Source organism: Panulirus ornatus, chromosome 39 (genome assembly GCF_036320965.1).
Source record: "Panulirus ornatus isolate Po-2019 chromosome 39, ASM3632096v1, whole genome shotgun sequence".
Taxonomy (NCBI): domain Eukaryota; kingdom Metazoa; phylum Arthropoda; class Malacostraca; order Decapoda; family Palinuridae; genus Panulirus; species Panulirus ornatus.
This window is the reverse complement of record NC_092262.1, coordinates 10,779,991-10,797,218: the sequence shown is the minus strand read 5'-3', so window position 1 is coordinate 10,797,218 and position 17,228 is coordinate 10,779,991. Positions and strand designations below refer to the sequence as shown.

At 49.2% G+C, this 17,228-nt stretch overlaps 1 protein-coding gene across 2 annotated transcripts in view; it reads right to left on the bottom strand.

Annotated features, from left to right (window-relative positions):
- The window catches only part of bun (TSC22 domain family member bunched), a 315,510-nt gene that overhangs the window by 21,005 nt on the left and 277,277 nt on the right, over nucleotides 1–17,228 (bottom strand). For both annotated transcript variants that reach the window (XM_071685053.1, XM_071685054.1), the window contains one exon: nucleotides 3,633–3,684. In XM_071685053.1, the coding sequence (XP_071541154.1) occupies nucleotides 3,633–3,684 (52 nt within the window). The remainder of the gene's footprint in view (nucleotides 1–3,632; nucleotides 3,685–17,228) is intronic.

Genomic DNA, 17,228 nt, shown 5'->3' with positions numbered 1-17,228 from the left:
CTGCTAGCCTTGATGTGGTGGTGGCGGCGTTGACTAGGTGGACACTGCTGGCCTTGATGTGGTGGTGGTGGCGTTGACTAGGTGGACACTGCTGGCCTTGATGTGGTGGTGGCGTTGACTAGGTAGCCACTGCTGGCCTTGATGTGGTGGTGGTGGCGTTGACTAGGTAGACACTGCTGGCCTTGATGTGGTGGTGGTGGCGTTGACTAGGTGGACGGGAGTAGAGCACTGCAGGACGGCAGCTGGTGACAGTGTGGAGGGAGGGGGGGGGGGGTGTTAAGCAGGAGTGCGTGACGTGACCGGTGTGACGGGAGGATCATCTTCCATCCCCCCCCCTCAACCAGAAATCCCAGACCGGACCTAAAACACACACACACACACACACACTCGCCAATACCTGAGGTTTCTACTTGCGACACACACACATGACACATGACACCGTACCTATTTATAACCAGTGGTGCGACACAACATGACAGCGAATCCTAAAAAAAAAACAAAAAAAAAAAATCATGGCGTGACTACGCGTGACACGGCTCCTCCCGACATTAATGGTATATGTGACACAATCGTCACACATTCATGGTACATATGTGACACAATCGTTACACATTCATGGTACATATGTGACACAATCGTCAAACATTCATGGTACACATGTGACACAATCGTCACACACTGAAACACGTGTGTGTAACATTACCATCCCCAAAATACATAGGTAGCGAAGTTGCGAAACTTGTAATGGTGTCATCACTTCCTGTACGATACATTTCACACTGCTGAACAAGTACAGTGTCTCAGAGCAGCGTACAATGTACTCAAAGCAGGGAGCAGTGTACACACACACACACACACACACACACACACACACACACACACACACACACACACACACGAAAACGTACATATAAACACAGACAAGGACAAAAACGTACATATAAACACAAACACAGACAGACAGGGACAAAAACGTACATATAAACACACAAACAGACAAAGGACAAAAACGTACATATAAACACACACAAACACAGACAGACAAGGACAAAAACGTACATATAAACACACACAAACACAGACAGGCATGGATAAAATCACAACGCTTTCCCAGTGGCCTCTGGTGCTTACGGTAAAGGTATGTGGAGTGAGGCCTCCCCCTCTCTCTCTCCCATCCACAAAGAGCCCACCTTACCGTGCTCCTGCGCGGAGTTCAGAGCCTCGATGCTGCAGGATCTCCATATAAAGGAGTGCCAGGGTTGTACATCGGAGTAATCAACGAGTCTGCTGTGGTTGGCTGGCCAGCAGAATATGTGCGACGCGTCGCGTATTATGCAAATGTTGAGAGGCGAAACCTCTGCACCTGCAGTACTAGGAAGGTACTGGTGACCAGGGCTCCCTCCACCAGTACTAGGAAGGTACTGGTGACCAGGGGTCCCTCCACCAGTACTACGTAAGTACCACTGACCAGGGTTAACGCTGGCGCCACGTAACAGTGACTAAGTCTGCACGTAGCTTGGGGGGAGAAGACAGACTGAGGGAGGAGGGAGGGTGGGTGGGTCGTATGTACATCATGAAGACAGACTGAGGGAGGGAGGGAGGGTCGTATGAACATCATGTCCCCCACAACCTGGGTCACATTACAGTGTTGACGACCTGACAATTTCAGCCCACATGGAATGACTCCCACTCCTCTCCACCTCTGAATGTGTATTTCTGTACACCATCTGCTCACCGACACACCCTCCCACCTGGATGACGGGAAGACACGCGGCTCTTCGCCCGTCGTGAGGTGGTAGGAGAGACGGAGACACGGTGAGGGAGGGAGGGAGCGCGTGAAGCACCGCTGTTAAAGGTGGAGGCTGGTTAGTCACAGGTGTGGCGCCTACAGCAGGTGTAGGCCCCCCCCACCCCGACACCTGTGCCGTGTGGACGATCACTACACTTCTGCACGGCCTGGCATTTCCAACACCGTCAGGAGGTCTACACCCTGGCACTCCCTACACCTTCAGGAGGTCTAAGTCCAGTCATTCCCAACACCTTCAGGAGGTACACAACCCTGGCATTACCTACACCCTGGGACACTCCCTACACCTTCAGGAGGAACACACTGTGGGACACTCCCTACACCTTCAGAAGGAACACACCCACCTACACCCTTGGGTCACTCCCTACACCTTCAGGAGGAACACACTTCATTACCTACACCCTGGGACACTCCCTACACCTTCAGGAGGAACACACTTCATTACCTACATCCTGGGACACTCCCTACACCTTCAGGAGGATCCACCTCACATCCTTGGCACCCCGACCCCTCACCACCCGAGCAATAACAATCATTGGGGTTCACCCAGCACACAGGGCTACCACCAACACTACCCACGTAATGTTAACCTTCACCAAACACGACACACACATACTCTGGTTACACCAGTGAGGCTTCCTGCAGCGGCCGTGGGGTCTACATCAGAACCTGATGTAGACCCCAAATGATGATGAAGTTATCGGATGACCTACAAGTGCATAAGGCAACGTAGGAAGGATAGGGAGGGGGTCACATGTGCCTTTCACCCTCTGTGCCACTGTAAATATCCCTCCATTACCTCCGAACGTTCCTACCATACCTACAAATGTCCTCCAAACCTGCAAACCATTTCTTTATATACTACTTTTAATAGACATCATCTAACTCCAGTACCACGAGAAATATCAATGAATCTTCCATTATCAAATACACAAAGAATTGTAACCTAAATATCAGAAGGTCTATACATATTGGATAACTTTATTGTTGATAAAATTTGTTAACAATTCACCTTGTCCACATGATAAGTTTACGATACGCTCGTTGTCTGTCTTGGACAGTCACATGTTTACCAAATGGCGTCCTAGCTACGTCTCTTCGTTGTATATCAACTAACTGTTATATTTCTCTCTTGTGTCTCCCCTGATGATGTGATTATTACACGAAAGTGCACTTGGGAACTAATCGAGTTTCATTTTCCCCGTGGACTCAGGAATATATATATATATATATATATATATATATATATATATATATATATATATATATATATATATATATATATATATATTATTTCTATTGATATTGAGAAAGTCTCCCAAATCAAGGGTGACCAGTGATCGACCAGTGCTTCAATGTGTACCTAATCAGGGGGAACTAATTCCAAATATGCATGAAACTATATAAACTAGTAGATTGCGTATATATATATATATATATATATATATATATATATATATATATATATATACATACTGTATCATCTTTTATAACCCACATCAACACTATAGCACCTTCCAATACCCTTATGTATATATTACAACCCTTCTTACACCCATCTTTACATACTACACAACATATATAACACCTTGCTACACCTACATATACACCTCCTTACACCCATAATAGCCCCCCCAAAAGTTAAAACTAAACATCTAACACACATTTATCAATCTCTTCTTAAACTACTGGGGTCGCATCATCTCGACCCTCCCTACATCATCACCCAGAGGTGTTGTTCCAAGACTACAAAATATATACTTAAGAATACGTGCATCTACTACGAAGCCCCCGAGGTTGGGGGTGGTGTGTCAACAATACTCACCATGGCTTGCTCAATCTTGTTGTCGATGGCGACGGTGCTGGCGGTTGACGCGCTGTGAGGGAGAGAGAGAAAAGAAACAAAATCAGACATCAGTTCACTGCACCACAGTGTGCGTCAGATATAGACATTATAAAGAAGTTCTCATACACGATGTCACACATCATGGTGGTTATTCCACCACCATTGCCCTCTGCCTCAGGCATAAGAGTCAAACATTCCTCATAAACCATGAGATATGATACGGTCAGGGAGGCGAGTAAAATATTATGAGATATAAGTCATGAGGGAAAGGGTACTCAAGAGATGGCCGACTCCTCCACGAAGAAGGGAGCGTGTTGAGCAAATGGCCGACATCCTACACTTAGTTACATGAGAAACGAAGACGTGGTAGAGGCCCTGGTCTACACACACACACACCAAGGGTAGCCTAACGTAGACACACACCAAAGGTTGCCTATCATACATAGACACACACCAAGGGTAACCTAACACACACACACACACACATACCAAGGGTAGCCTAACACTCACACACACACAACAAGGGAAGCCTAACATACATACACACACACACACAAGGGTAGCCTAACACACATACACACACACCAAGGGTAACCTAACACACATACACACACACCAAGGGTAACCTAACACACATACACACACACCAAGGGTAACCTAACACACATACACACACACACCAAGGGAAGCCTAAAATACACACACACACACACACACAACAAGGGTAGGCTAACATACACATATACACACAAAAAGGCGGCGTACACCCGCCCACCACATACGAAATGGCACCTACGGTGTTGCTGGGTCAAACACCCCAGGATCCATGAAGAACACAGCCGCTCCCCAACCACCATCATTACTCATATCCTCTCGCCAGCCGCCTCTCTACACTCAAACACACACACACACACACACACACACACACACCAGCATTCTCACACCACGAAATGCCAAGAACCATACGACACACACTCGTGTCCGGCAGTAACTGGGTGTGTCTCAAACCGCTTTAAACCGGTACCCAAGTTGGATACACTGAGGTATACCGAGGCCGTCCGTGAGTATGATGAGTATACTCGCCACATACTCATTCTTAGTTGTATAATTATGTACGCTAGTGCCTGTCTCGTGGCTGTGTTTGCCCTGACCCCCCCCAAGTCCTGACGGACATGAGCGCTAATGTGAAGTCTTGTTCACGACTCCTACCTAATCCCAGTGACCCTAGCTACACTTTTACACTTTCATGACCCTAACTACATCTCCATGACCCTAGTTACCCTTCCCACGACACTAGCAACTTTCATGACCCTAACTACATTTCTATGACCCTAGCTACCCTTCCCATGACCCTAGCAACACTCATGACCCTAACTACATTTCCATGAACCTAGCTACCACTCCCATGACCCTAGCTACATTTTCATGACCCTAACTACCGTTTCACAACCCTACTTACCGTCCAATGACCATAACTACCCTTTTCACGACCCTAACTACATCTCCACGACCCTTACTACCATTTCACGATTCTAACTACCTTCCCATTACCCTAATAACCCATCCAGGACCTTAGCTACCCTCCTAACTATTTAACCACGACCCCAGCTACCCTTCCGTGACCCCTAACCACTCCCGTAACACAGTAACTACCCTCAGTGTTGTGGCGGGGAAGGGGAGGCAACCAGAACAGCTGCGTGTATCCGGGCGAAGAGCCATACCGGCCTCCATGCGCTATAACAGGTAATGATGTCACTCATCCGCGGAGGATGTGACTCAACCTACTCATGGTTCCGTGGGGTATGACGTCACACACACGCCCTAGTGTGACGTCACGTGGAGGCATGACGTATTGGAGGCCCCTTCCTTCCCCTCTTTCTCCCTCTACCTCAATAGTAGGTGCCTTGTGACTCCCCTAAATATACACACAACCCAAGCAAAACACGCTACATAATGCCAAAGTACACAATCATAACACACTCTTCCGTCAAACATCGTCAAAGTATACAATTATAACACACTCTTCCGTCAAACATCGCCAAAATACACAATTATAACACACTCTTCCGTCAAACATCGCCAAAATAACACAATTATAACACACTCTTCCGTCAAACATCGCCAAAATAACACAATTATAACACACTCTTCCGTCAAACATCGCCAAAATACACAATTATAACACACTCTTCCGTCAAACATCGCCCAAATAACACAATTATAACACACACTTCCGTCAAACATCGCCAAATACACAATCATAACACACTCTTCCGTCAAACATCGTCAAATACACAATCATAACACACTCTTCCGTCAAACAAACAGAATTACGAAACAATATTGCTCCACCGATGTTTTACGTGCACGTTAGCATGAAGAAAATGCAATAATCACCACACCAGAGAGCAAATATGAACCAACATTATGTATAGACCATAAGCAGAGATGGTACACGTCTCCTGGCTCGTGGTTATTAATAACCACAATAATCTAACACAAAAAAAGAGGGGTCGTTCCCGTAACTGATATCAAAGCCAAGGGTAAACAAGCGTTGGTTCATAACAGTGATAAGGTTTAATCATCCGTAGATAAGATTGCGATACAGGAGTTATTTGTGGCCCCAGGCAACACACACGAACCAACCCACCACCAGCCCATGACATTCACAAACCAGCAAAATGAAAAAAAAAAGTAAAATAATTATAAAAAAATAAAGTAAATCATAGATAACGGAATGATTTCTTGTATCAATTATAAATAGCAACAAGGGAAAAATATCTAGTTGGTAACACCAATTGACCAGTGTTTCCACTAAGTGGTCATCCACTTTACTGCCCAGCCCTTAACTGTATTTGTAATCACCTTAAATACTTCCTCTTCCGTAACATAATGAACCCCACTCGTACATCAGTGTTTTACAGTCGGTAAAAATAATGAAATCTCCCAAATGATTCAAATTACGAAGTGAACAGCGAAGACCTCCCAAACCATCGTAAGGTATGAGATGCCAGACCCCAGCTGTGGGGGTTAGACCTCCCAAACCATCGTAAGGTATACACGTGAGATAAGATACTAGGCCCCAGCTGTGAGGGTAGAAGACCTCTCAAACCATCGTAAGGTATATGTGAGATAAGGTGCCAGACCCCAGCTGTGGGGGTAGAAGACCTCTCAAACCATCGTTAAGTATACGTAAGTTGCCAGACCCAGCTGTGGGGGTAGAAGACCTCTCAAACCATCGTAAGGTATATGCGAGATAAGGTGCCAGACCCCAGCTGTGGGGGTAGAAGACCTCTCAAACCATCGTAAGGTATACGTAAGTTGCCAGACCCAGCTGTGGGGGTAGAAGACCTACCAAACCATCGTAAGGTATACACGTGAGATAAGATACCAGACCCCAGCTGCGGGGGTAGAAGACCTCTCAAACCATCGTAAGGTATATGCGAGATAAGGTGCCAGACCCCAGTTGTGTGGGCGGACCACCACCACAACCACCCCAAGGCAGACGTGTGGCATAAGATGCACCAAGGCATTTGTACAGAGCGTCGGCGGAGGACGTGGGAGGGCGGAGAGAGAGACAGATTGTGTGCGGGTCGAGGAGGCTGGTAGCAGCCCTACCACCTACAAGCCTGGTAAATGTCAGCCACTGACCGTGCGCAGTGGTGCCGTAGCAGGGTATACGGGGGGCACACCGCCACTACCCAGCCACTTACTCACTCAGTGTGGTGCACGACGCGAGCCGCGCTACAAGCAGTGTGTGTCTGCGGGGGGGACGCTACGAACTCAAAAGACCCCTCGACGGCGTCCGTGCCATTAAAAAAACACACCGTCCAGTTAGCTAGTGGCCTCCCTTACCCAGCAACAGCGCCCTGCGTTCCACATTCAACCCCCCCCCCCTCAACAACCAAGTCCTACCCCACACACTTCAAAACACTGTGGGGGTGGGGTAGGGTGGGGGTTTAGGTGGATGGCTTGCGGGGGTGGCAGGCGAGGTGGGGATGGGGTAAAAGAAAACGACATTCCCCACAAGTCTACGGGATGACCTCATCCCAGATACCTCACTACGTTTACCTCCACACACACACACACACACACACACACACACACACACACACATTCTCTGTTACCGTTGGCGTCTGTTACCGCCGTTGGGACTGGTGCTTCCGTTGGCGACTGTACGGTCGATTGGGGGAGGTTAATACCACCGTTATGACACCTATTAACCCTCGATCATTACATAACGTATATATATATATATATATATATATATATATATATATATATATATATATATATAAATGGGAAGTCAAACCGTCGTAGGTACGACATGCGACTACAAAGGGAGAAAAAGCTTTAAGGGGATACAAGAAAATCAGTCTTTTTTAAGGGATACAAAAATCAGTGTGTTTACCACCCTTGTCCCTACCTGGTCACTCAGTTTCCCTCTCTGGTACACCAGCCTCCCCTCTGAAGCTACCACTACCAGGTAAACCAACGTTTACATTAACCATTTACAAGCAAATCCATCAAAAACGTACACGTAATTTTCCAAAAGAAGGAACAGAGGGGGCTAGGTGAGGATATTCCAAAAAAGGCCCAGTCCTCTGTTCCTAACGCTACCTCGCTAACGCGGGAAATGGCGAATAGTTTAAAAGAAAAAAAAAATATATATAATATATATATATATATATATATATATATATATATATATATATATATATATATATATATATATCATAGATGCCAATTACCACAGACTTTCCTAAAGGATACGTTACTTCCAGCAACAGAGAAATGTAGACTAACGAAACTCTACTCCCAAAGATATAGCCTCGCCAGAGGTGACTTTTTTCACTCGCGGTTGTAACTCTTTGAGCAGAGAGAGAGAGAGAGAGAGAGAGAGAGAGAGAGAGAGAGAGAGAGAGAGAGAGAGTGTGTTACTGGACTCCACCTGCTCGAGGTTACCCACGGCAACTGTGAAGTCACCTTTTCGGCGAGGCTGCATCACAATTAGGAGCGACGCCCCGTCCAAGAACTCGCGTTCTTCCTCGCCCCCAAAAAGGACTCTATATTTCCCTGCAACTGGGAACGTCGCCTCCTCGGAGCTCGCTCTCTCGCTCGCTCTCGGATAAGAGGTCCTGTCAGGGGCATATGAGAGAGAGAGAGAGAGAGAGAGAGAGAGAGAGAGAGAACATGAACGATGGAAGACATACGAAGCCAGCATGTGTGTGTGTGTGTGGCACGGTAGAAGCCAAGAAGCACAATCTTTGCTGCGTCAGGCGTTGGTTCATTTATGTCCTGGTCAACATGAGAGGCTTCCTCACCAACGGGGGAGGAGGAGGGGCGACCCCACACTCGAAGCCACTCCCCACCCCCCCGCATTACACACAACCCTTCTGGTGGTGAAGAGGCTTGAGGGCGAGGTATATACACGGCTGACGAGGAAGAGGCGCATGGTGCGAGGCGAGGTTGTAATACAAAGAGTGATGCATTGTTTTGCTGTTGGGCGGGCGGGGTGGGTGGTGAGGGAGTGTGTGTGTGTGTGTGTGTGTGTGTGTGGGCGGCTGGGTGACGGGCGGTGGCGTGTGCGCTGGGCTAAGCACCGGCAGGTTAGGTGGTGGCTTGAAGAGAGGGGAGGGAGGGTGGGAGTTTGTATTGGTGTAAAGACGCACCAAAACCCCACCCCGTGACCGACCACCACCACCCTACCCACCTCAACCCCTACAACACACCAACAACAATGCACACTTAGTCTCCTGGTTGTTATCACAACCTTGACCAACGTTAGGGTGACACACTGTCCAGTATGTCTAGCTGGGGAGGAGGAGGAGGAGGGGGGTTACAGAGCATGAAACACCACCACCTCAAAGTCACTCACAACAGCGGTGCGGGCCAGCCACCTAACCCTGGCTCGCTCGCTCGCTCGGCCATGAACACTACACCAAAAAACCTCCCACCCACCAGTTCCAGTGGGCACTTGACATCCACTGCAGCCAGAGCTACGTGGGGCAGTGTGAGGTGGCTGGGGGTCATTCCACTATCGACAAAGCATCAGAGGAGGGTGCTAATGTAACAAGGGGGGGTGGGGGTGTAACGGTGGTAACAGGAGGGGTAACGGTGGTAACAGGAGGGGTAACGGTGGTAACAGATGTTACGGTAGCAACAGGAGGGGTAACGGTGGCAACAGGAGGGATAACGGTGGCAACAGGAGGGGTAACGGTGGTAACTGGTGGGGTAACGGTGTCAACAGGAGGGGTAACGGTGGTAACAGATGTTACGGTAGCAACAGGAGGGGTAACGGTGGCAACAGGAGGGGTAACGGTGGCAACAGGAGGGGTAACGGTGGTAACTGGTGGGGTAACGGTGTCAACAGGAGGGGTAACGGTGGTAACAGATGTTACGGTAGCAACAGGAGGGGTAACGGTGGCAACAGGAGGGGTAACGGTGGTACAAGGTTTGCACACCTTTCCCACTGAGAATGAAAAGCATGGCGGCGGGCGGGCGACAGCCCAGGTCTCTTAGTCTGCGCGGGCCGTAAAAAAAAATCACCTTCCATCTGCTGCGGCGCACGCACGCCCACAACAACGCCCGCACCACCACGCCCACGACCCCTGAGGTGTGGGCGGCGGTGGCGACGGTGGCTAGGTTCGGGCCCCCGTTGGGTTGGGAGATCAATGGCTGCGGCAGGGGGGAAGGGGAAGGGGGGGGGGTGGAACACTGCAGCCGCCAGCTCCATGACTGCAAAGTGTGACAAGGAGTTCTGGTGTCTACCTCCCTCTCCCTCTCTCTTACCTGTCTACTAGTATGCTCTTCACTAGGGCGTTGGCGTAGGCCTGGTAGTCGTATATATCGGAGCACAACATGGTTAAAGACGACGACGACGCCTCCTTTATATATATATATATATTTGGTAGGGATGTGGGTCCAAAAACTAGTCACAACAACAACAACAACAACGCGGGGGTCGAAGATGATGGTGGCTCGGTGCTGGAGCGACACACACACAATGTACGTTCCTCCCTCGTCAATGTCGCGGCGCGAACTGCCTGCCTGGACAACGGTCCTACCTATTTAACTCTCTACCCCCCCAACACCCACCCCCCCTCCCTCTTCTTCTCTTTCGGGGGTAGAGGAGGGGGGGCCCCAGAAGGCGCATGAACACTCGCTTCGATCTGTGACTCACCGGTTATGCTCCGTGCCGGGCCTTATCAGCTGATTACGTCACGGCCTCAGCAGTCTCTCTCTACCCCCCCCTTCCTCTCTCTACCCCCCCAGCCCTGGAGTCCTGCGTCGCGCATAATACATTCTCCACCCAATGGGAGCTTCTGCTGGCAGGGGTGGCCTTATGCTCCACACGGGGCCGGTAAAAATTCTCTGGAAGTCTTGCTTGCTGCCTGGAACCAACCCCCCAAACCCCCTTCCCTCCTCCCCCAACACCTCACAAGCACCGCGACAGCAGCAGCCGACACAGTCCAGTCAATGGTCACGGAACGATCATTTGGGTGCGCAGACGTTCCCAGGCAAGCCCAGGAGAAGGTAACACCGCCAGAATTTACCAGAATCGCGAGTGGCAGACATCTTCCCAACACCCCCCCCCCACCTGAAAGCGGTTATGCCTCACCAAACAAACCCCCCTTCCTTCCCCTCCCCTATTTCTCGACACGACATCTTGCCAGCCATCCCCAACCCCATCTCAAAGATAGTTATGCTTAACAACCCTTCACCTATTCATCTACATACTCGTTCCTAAGATGGACACACAGGGGCTTACATATATACATAACACACGACACACACACACACATATATATATATATATATATATATATATATATATATATATATATATATATATATATATATATATATATATCCTTACGAGTCTACGGGGAAAATGAAACACGATAAGTTCCCAAGTGCACTTTCGTGTCATAATCACATCAGGGGAGAAACAAGAGAGAAATATGTCAATAGATATATATATATATATATATATATATATATATATATATATATATATATATATATATATATATATGTATATATATATGTGTGTGTGTGTGTGTATGTATATATGTAAGCCCCTGTGTGTCCATATATATATATATATATATATATATATATATATATATATATATATATATATATATCAATGCAACCCAGATTGATAAGTATCAATTTAGGTTGCTTTGTTCTGTGTTTGGGGCCAACAACAGTACAGTTATACACTCAGGTGTGAGTAGTGTGTGTGTGTGTGGGGGGGGGGGGGGTTTCAGAGCAAGGCTACCCGGAGCTGACACCTGCATCAGCACTGCTGACGGAAGCCGCTGATACACACGTCTAGAGGAAGGGCTTCATGCTCTCTCTCTCTCTCTCTCTCTCTCTCTCTCTCTCTCTCTCTCTCTCTCTCTCTCTCTCGACTTAGCTTAATCTGTACGACCCCCTTTCCTTCCCTGCCCTTCAACACCACGGTACGACCCTATATGAGTACGATGGTCCACAAGTACGACCCTGCAGTACGGTGGCAAAAAGTGTACGACCTTATGGGTATATGATGGCCAAGCCTTACGGCCTGGCTCTTCAAAAGCCAGCCTACCAATCCCTCAGAGTCGTGGCGTCGTGGTACAGTCGTGGCGTCGTGCTAGCAGGGTAGTGGCGTCGTGCCAGCAGGGTAGTGGCGTCGTGCTATCAGGGTCGTAGCGTCGTGCTAGCAGGGTCGTGGCGTCGTGCCAGCAGGGTAGTGGCGTCGTGCTATCAGGGTCGTGGCGTCGTGCTAGCAGGGTCGTGGCGTCGTGGTATCAGGGTCGCAGCGTCGTAGTATCAGGGTCGCGGCGTCGTGCTAGCAGGGTCGTGGCGTCGTGTCTGCAGGGTCGCGGCGTCGTGCAAGCAGGGTCGTGGCGTCGTGCAAGCAGGGTCATGGCGTCGTGCATGCAGGGTCGTGGCGTCGTGCATGCAGGGTCGTGGCGTCGTGCATGCAGGGTCGTGGCGTCGTGCATGCAGGGTCGCGGCGTCGTGCATGCAGGGTCGCGGCGTCGTGCTAGCAGGGTCGTGGCGTCGTGGTATCAGGGTCGCGGCGTCGTGCCTGCAGGGTCGCAGCGTCGTGCAAGCAGGGTAGTGGCGTCGTGGTAGCAGGGTCGTGGCGTCGTGGTATCAGGGTCGCGGCGTCGTGCATGCAGGGTCGTGGCGTCGTGGTGTCAGGGTCGTGGCGTCGTGTCTGCAGGGTCGCGGCGTATGAGACATCTGACACGGCTTCAGCCATCCCTGACACCCATCAGCAAACACCTGACACCAACAACACCCTCTTGACACCCATCGCCACCAAACTACGACGCCCACAGCCAATACCTGACACCCACCCTGACGTAACTACCACTACTTGACACCATCATCCGACACCCCAAAAATATTACCATCCAAGCCCAATTCTGACACCTCCCATACCCAAATCAACACGACACTCCAGCCACACCGTGTGACACCATCTACTCCCGACACGGGGCGACACGCCATACACCCCACATCCGACACACTATCTGACACCTACCAACACCATCCATGGGTGACGAGAAGTGACACCCGTGTACGTCACACGCACGACACTCAACATTCCTCGCGTGACACGGGCCATACGAGTGACACAACAGATGTCTGACACACCTTCCCCGTGTCATCATTACGACGCTCCATCATTAGACGACACCCTACTGACACGTGTCATGACACCATCTTCCCTATGCAATACCAAAACTGTGTCTGTGTGTTACCGGACTAAGCCCACACGAGGTTACAACGCGAGTGAAACGTTACAGCCAGGCTGCGTCGTTGCCCAGGGAGAAAACACACTCCAAAGGGCGCGGGTCCATCATTTTCCTACTACTGATTGTAGCGCAGTCTCAGAACGACATGAGCGCCCCCATAATAGAGGTAATACGATTATATATATATGTATATATATATATATATATATATATATATATATATATATATATATATATATATATATATATATATATATGGATGAAGGCAGCAAGTATGAATATGTACATGTGTATATATGTCTGTGTATGTTTATGTATGTGTACGTTGAAATGTATAGGTATGTATATATGCGTGTGTGGGCGTTTATGTGTATGCGAGTGGGTTAGGCCATTCTTTCGTCTGCTTCCTTGCGCTACCTCGCTAACGCGGGAGACAGCGACTAAGTATAATGAAAAAAAAAAAAATACAGTAACAGTTAAACACGTTTCTCTGCAAGTTTGGAACAGGTGGAGGACGCTGAGGGCGCCATACAGTCTGTTGGTTGTAGAAAACGAGGAGTGGGAAGCGCCGTGTTTGGAGGAGGGACTACGTCACACAGGCGCCCTCACCCACCCACCTCCCCCACCAGACCCAAGGACACACAAACACAAGAGCCGATCGGTTGGCAACAAACCCCTCGTGCCCAGATAATCCCCCAGGTATATAATGGGGTAGACTGCCAGCCCAGTAACTAAAACCCCTCCTCCTCCTCCTCCACCCCATTTCCGACATCTACCCCAGGGGAAGTGTAGCGGTGTTGACCAGGGAACAGGTGGGGACGGTACACTAAACTGGCCACAACAGATCGCCCAAACGACTCATTGGTATAGATGGCGAGTTACTGCGGCACCTCTGGCCACCTGGGGTGTCTCACAAAGGAATGACAATCCTCCGGGTTCGAGTCCTAAAGGCTCACAGTCAACCGAGCCGTTCATCCTAGTTTTTTTTTTTCTGAATTGGCTGGGGTTGGTTGATGATACATGGGCACCTATCGCACAAACATAGGGATTGCAAACATACATGTATACATAAGCATGAGACACGATACATGAAGAAGGGCAAGAGACGGGGAACAACCACAGAATACAGCACAACAGACAAATGCAGTGTTGTATCAAATCCTTCACCTTCCTCGAGCTATATATATATATATATATATATATATATATATATATATATATACACACGTACACACAACACATGCCAGACGAACAGCAGCAAAATCTTCAGATAACGACAGGAAACGTTAATATATTCGGCGTAAGGCAACAAGTCGTTATTTCTCTCTGGGGGGAGACAACGCCTCTCTGGGGGTGGTTTGTCGTCGTCTCCAGGCCATTTAAATCATCGGGATTTCCACAACGGCATCCGGGGGACTGGCAGGGTACAACACCTCCCTCTCGTCACGTATAGCGTGGTGGCAGAAAGCGCTACCCAGGAAATATGCGACGTATCAACGGAGATAATGATGAAGTTAAATGATTCTTTGAAGTCCCTGAGCACGACGGAAGGGTCACTGGGCACGACGATGCGACCCTCCGACCACGACAGTACGACCCTCGACCACGACGCCATGGTACCTTAAGCACGATAGTAAAAGGTCGTACCGTCGTGCTCATGGGTCGTACCGTCCTGCTTAAGGGACGTACCATCGTACCAGTATCGTACCGTCGTCCTAAAGAGTCGTACCGTCGTGCTCGAGTCGTACCGTCGTGGTACAGGGTCGTACCGTCGTGCTCAAGAGTCGTACCGTCCTGCTTAAGGGAAGTACCAGTGTCGTAACGTCGTCCAACTCAAGAGTCGTACCGTCGTGCTACAGAGTCGCACCGTCGTGCTCCACAGTCGTATCGTCGTGCTCCAGTCGTATCGTCGTGCTCCACAGTCCTACCGTCGTGCTCCACAGTCGTACCGTCGTGCTCCACAGTCCTACCGTCGTGCTCCAGTCGTACCGTCGTGTTCCAGAGTCGTACCGTCGTGCTACAGGGTCGTACCGTCGTGCTGCAGGGTCGTACCATCAAGGTTCCGGGGAGGGGGGGGGAGCGGGGAAGGGTTTCAATTTGCAACTGAGAGGCTGGCGTGCAATGATTTCCTCGTCCACCACCAGTTCACTGTTGTGAAGCCAGCACACGGGGTCTCGTCTCTGGCAAAAGGTCAGCGTCTTTGCCAGTCACGTCGGGCCAACACAACACTACAACAGTCTCCCACTGGCGCCACACAACTCTACGGCTTAACCACGTACAATCACCAGCCCTGGTGTGTGTGTGTGTGGGTGTGTGTATCTGTCACACTCATTAACCCAATTTCCTCAAAGTCAATTAACATCATTAAGTTCATTTTGATCATTTAGTAACGTATACAGTTTGGGAAGTTCTAAGTCCAAAAAATCGTCCCCACCGACATGCAAAACCCACGTTGAGGGGTTAGAGACGTGCCTATAGTGCCACAGACATACATCCCTTCGGGTATGGGGGAGAGGAGGACAAATGCAACTCCACACTTGTTTTTGAGGATGGTAATATATACAAATGAGGTTATCCTGAAGAATAAAAAGTTCTGTTCTGTGGCCCATTGGTTGAAAATGTCTCCTCAGACATCCAACCTCCTCCCCCACCCCCACCTCCTCACCTCCCGAGAGGTTACGATGACCCGAGGTAGAGGGCGCTGTTACGTCTGACGAGGGTACCCACCCACCCCTGGCCGCCACACCCACCACCATTGGCCTGGGTGCTCTCTCTCTCTCTCTCTCTCTCTCTCTCTCTCTCTCTCTCTCTCTCTCTCTCTCTCTCTCTCTTAATCAAAGCACACACACACACAAAAAAAAAAAAGGGTATATCTCCAAACACCCAAGGCTGCAGCGCAACTCTGGCCACATCTTGAAACGGCCAAAATACACTGGGCCTCTCCTTGGTGCCTGCACCGAGCAAGACACACAAGCGAGCCGTCGGTTCACAGCCTGACACCCTGTTCATCACCTCCGGCCAGCAGCTGCACACGTGTGCACAAGTCAGTAAACAAGCGTAGATTGACGACCCACCAACACCTCCTCCTCCTGCAGAATGCAAGCAGCGTCCGTTCTGGACACTGGTGCAAGCAACACCATCCAAAATGAGGAGGCATGCAGATGGCGACACGCTGTCACGGTGGCTGCCAAAATTTAGGTCGTCGACCACAGCCACACGACCAGACCTGGTCGGCTCGCTGGCTCGCCTCTCAACAACCCGACCAGCATTGTGTACACACCAGTGACATCAACGGCTGTTGATGTGCATGAGAGGAATGATAGAACGGGCACCACATCATGAGATAAATGAAAGAAAGGACACCACATCACGAGAGAAATGAAAGAACGGACAACATGATAAATGAAGGAACGGGAGCCACATCATGAGCTAATGAAAGAACAGACACCAATTACGAGAAATGAAAGAACGGACGCCAAATCATGAAGTAAATGAAAGAACTGACATCACATCATGAGATGAGTGAAAGCATGGACACATCACACCAATCCAATAATCAAAGTAACTTACTATCTTATGGAATAACATGACAGACAAGCACTGTACGTAATTTATAACCATTTACTCGTCTCAAGTGCTATATATATATATATATATATATATATATATATATATACCCCATCTTAGCTGACCCTCAGTAGCAAGAACAACATCAAGCAATGCAGCAAAGACTTGGGCGTGACCGTGGCTGCTCCAAGACGTCAAAAACATATTTAGACTAACAAGGCAGCAACAGCCTCGTCTTTGTCCCTCTACT